This window comes from Folsomia candida, unplaced genomic scaffold (genome assembly GCF_002217175.1).
Source record: "Folsomia candida strain VU population unplaced genomic scaffold, ASM221717v1 Fcan01_Sc017, whole genome shotgun sequence".
In the NCBI taxonomy this organism is placed as follows: Eukaryota; Metazoa; Arthropoda; class Collembola; order Entomobryomorpha; family Isotomidae; genus Folsomia; species Folsomia candida.
Window position 1 is genome coordinate 1,124,537 of NW_019091209.1, and position 3,250 is coordinate 1,127,786.

The following is a 3,250-nucleotide window of genomic DNA, read 5'->3' on the forward strand; positions in this document are numbered from 1 at the left end:
TAAAAAATGGTTACTAGTTAGAATTGTAAGACGTAGTTGAAAATGTAGAGATGGGGATATGATGCGAACATTGAACAACTGTGGGGACATTTCCCCCCTATGTCCCCCCACACCCTTCCGCGGCCACTGGTGGTCGTGAAGAGCGAAGTGGGGAGCAGATAACTGTGCAGGAGAGGAAGAAGAATAGAATTTGGAGGCCCACTCGTCCCTAAGACCACTTTCATTTCGACCCACTCGTTATCATCCCATCAGGAGGAGGATGTGCGGAATGGATGATTTGTGGCTTTGGGAGGCTTAAGGAGAAAAACTCTGGCTCTCTCTCTCTCTCTCTCTCTCTCTCCCGGTTTAGTTGCCCGAAAACGGGTAACTTGCAGAGGTAGGGAAAATACTGCGGTAAAATGTACAATTCTTCCCAAGGACTGAATTTCAAGGGGTGTTACACCCACAAAAAAGATGAGAATCTGCAAAAGTGACACTAAATTACGGGTTTTGTTAAGAAATTAACCTTTAATCGGCGTCAAAATACTGCATTTAGATACTTAAAAAATCAAGAAAACAATGTATTTTGACCCATAAAAAGTTAATTTCTTCCCAAAACGTGCCCCAGTTACAAATGAATTACTTCATTATTTTCACGATTTTTTAAAAATACAGCATTTTTCCAGCGCTAAAAAATTAATTTCTGGGTGTAACACCGCTGGAAATTCCAATTTTAGGAATAACAGAGCTTTAGGAGTTTCACGTCTTCGTAACCAAAAACATGCCTTTCATCTTCGGAAAGTTTTATAACTTCGTATGTAAGCTATATAAAATTACCTTCTTCATGTTCCTAACTTTACTTGGTTACAGACTCATTACGAAATCTGACGTGCTGAATTTCCTCATTTTGCCACAGTATTTTGCCCACCTCTGTTCCCTCCACCACTCGGGAGAATAATCAAGACCCACACCAGCACCACCACCAGCACCACGATAAAAAACAGCCCAGTCCCAAACCAATGATTTACGTGGAATAGTAGAAAACCTACCTGTCCTTCGTGAGCCGGTGAACAATGGTCACATCGACGATTTTATTCATCTCCACCATGGCCGTGTACTGGAGGGGGTGAGGTCCGGTGGCGAGAAGGAGGCAGGACTGCGCTATGACGCATAGCACGTCAGACAAGTATTTCTTGGGCTCTTCGCGGCTGTGGTGGCATTGCACGGCGACCTGGACGATAGAAAAATCCACAATGGGACACAATTTACAGGAAGAACTCATAAAAATCTCATTATCATATTTATGTACAGGGAACGGAAGGAAGGGTTAAGTTTACGCGTGGAGTTCTCACACAATAGTAGATACAAAACAGACGAAAAAAGGGACTGTGTCGCATTTTTATTCAAGAACGACCCGATAAACACGTTGGTCGACACGTAGCTGGAAAAATGACGTGGTGAAAGTACATGTTAATGGTGAAAGTGCATGTTACTTTGTGCCAATGAATACTGTGCTTTTATTTAGGCTTTTCACCTCATTTGCATAAGTCACAGTATGCCCATTTTTTTTCTTTTTGTGTTAAATATGTCTAAAAATATGTATGTAAATGAGGTGACTAGCACAAATAATTAAATTGTATGTAACTGGAAGAATTGAAGTTCACGTGTCATTTTTTCAGCATACTTTTCACTATTTCAAGTCAAAATGCCACCATAATTTTAAACTAACAGGCTTTGGTGGATGAAATGGTTGACAAAACGTGTCTTGGAATAAGTCTGGCAGGTTATTTGCATGTTTATCAGACATGGTTTCCGAAAAAATGAATACTTTCTCTAAATTAATAATTTTAAGGAAGTATACCCTCTTTCAAGACGGAATGCCTCAACAATGTAAAATTATGGACAAAACGTCTCTTGGACCACGTGTCTATTGGACCACGTGTCTTGGACCACGTGTGCCAGATTATGTACATGTTTATCGGGGAGATTCTTCTTCTTTTTGCATATTTTGAGACTTTACAAAATCTTGGTGAAAGAAAATTTTTGTCCCATTTATTTTTTTTCGGTGGGACAGAATTCTATTAACCCCGAATTTTTCTCTCCTTACTTACCGAAAGGAGTGTGTGGAGCAGGCCGGAGAGGCATTTGTGCGGGTCGAGGGGAATATCGGTGGCGGGGGGGACTTGTTGGAACCGTTTGAGAAGGGACTGAGTATGTGACACGAGTCCCTGCAGGACGTCATCAAGGCACTCATCATTCGTCGAAATGGACTTCAGCGTCAACAAACATCTCGCCAACTCGGACCACTCCAGCTTCACGGGGTCTGCAAAGTGGAAATAACGGGAATGAAGTGTGTGAGAGAGAGAGAAATAAAATTAATTCGGAATTTCATTGCGAAAAAAAGTTGGCAGCGGAAGTTGATGCCAAAAGTTGGATGTATGTAGCAGTGTTTCGTTTCTTTGAGGGTTTATTATATTTCTGGCAAGAAATGGGAGGTGCAAGAAAGTGGGAGAAAGTGTGAGAAATATCTGGCCACTTGAAAGTATGACGTATTTACAGCGGCGGGAGTTTCTTGCACCTTGCATTTCTCCCAGGGTCTCATTTAATGGGCCAGACTTTTAATTGAAATCACATAACTAAATATATTGAACTTCCATAACTTGAATTTCCAGTACTTTATATACCTTAAAACAACCCCTATAACGGAATCCATCAGACAAGGATTTCCATAACTTAACTTGCATTGTTATATTGTTAAATTTTAATATTGATCATTTTAAATACCATACTTATTTACTGACCGGCAGCTAATTTTCTATTGAACCTGTTTTGCCGTTCTCCTGAATTTAGCATTTAAAAAATCCTCCCGAATCTAAGCAACTCATATGTTAAAAGTTTCCGGATTTAGAACTTGTGAGATTTTAATTATTTTTCGGCTTCCCGAATGATAACTATTGTGGTCAACGAAACGCCACGCAACAACGCCAAACATATAGTTATCGTTTTTCCTCGGCTAAGGGTTAAGAAAGTGACTTTTCAGGTAAATAACACCATCTCTTGCTTTTCTAACTAATAATAAACCACAACATAACAGTGCAAAGTAGTGGAAAATCAGAGACACTAAGGAATTTTGCAACTATTTTACTGTAAGAGATCTGGAATAATAAGGTATGATTGATTTCTTGGTATTAAAGTTATATCTTCCCGTAAAAATTTCCTATTAATATGGTAAACTTTAATACCGAGCTATTACACCATATCAGTACCACTT

General features: G+C 39.6%; 1 protein-coding gene across 1 annotated transcript in view; it reads right to left on the reverse strand.

Annotated features, from left to right (window-relative positions):
* The window catches only part of LOC118437910 (1-phosphatidylinositol 4,5-bisphosphate phosphodiesterase epsilon-1-like), a 73,206-nt gene that overhangs the window by 69,058 nt on the left and 898 nt on the right, over window positions 1-3,250 (reverse strand). The window contains exons 2-3 of the mRNA XM_035857445.1: window positions 2,091-2,302; window positions 1,029-1,210 (exon numbers count right to left, since the gene is read on the reverse strand). Coding sequence (XP_035713338.1) covers window positions 1,029-1,087 — 59 coding nt within the window. The 5' untranslated portion in view covers window positions 1,088-1,210; window positions 2,091-2,302. The remainder of the gene's footprint in view (window positions 1-1,028; window positions 1,211-2,090; window positions 2,303-3,250) is intronic.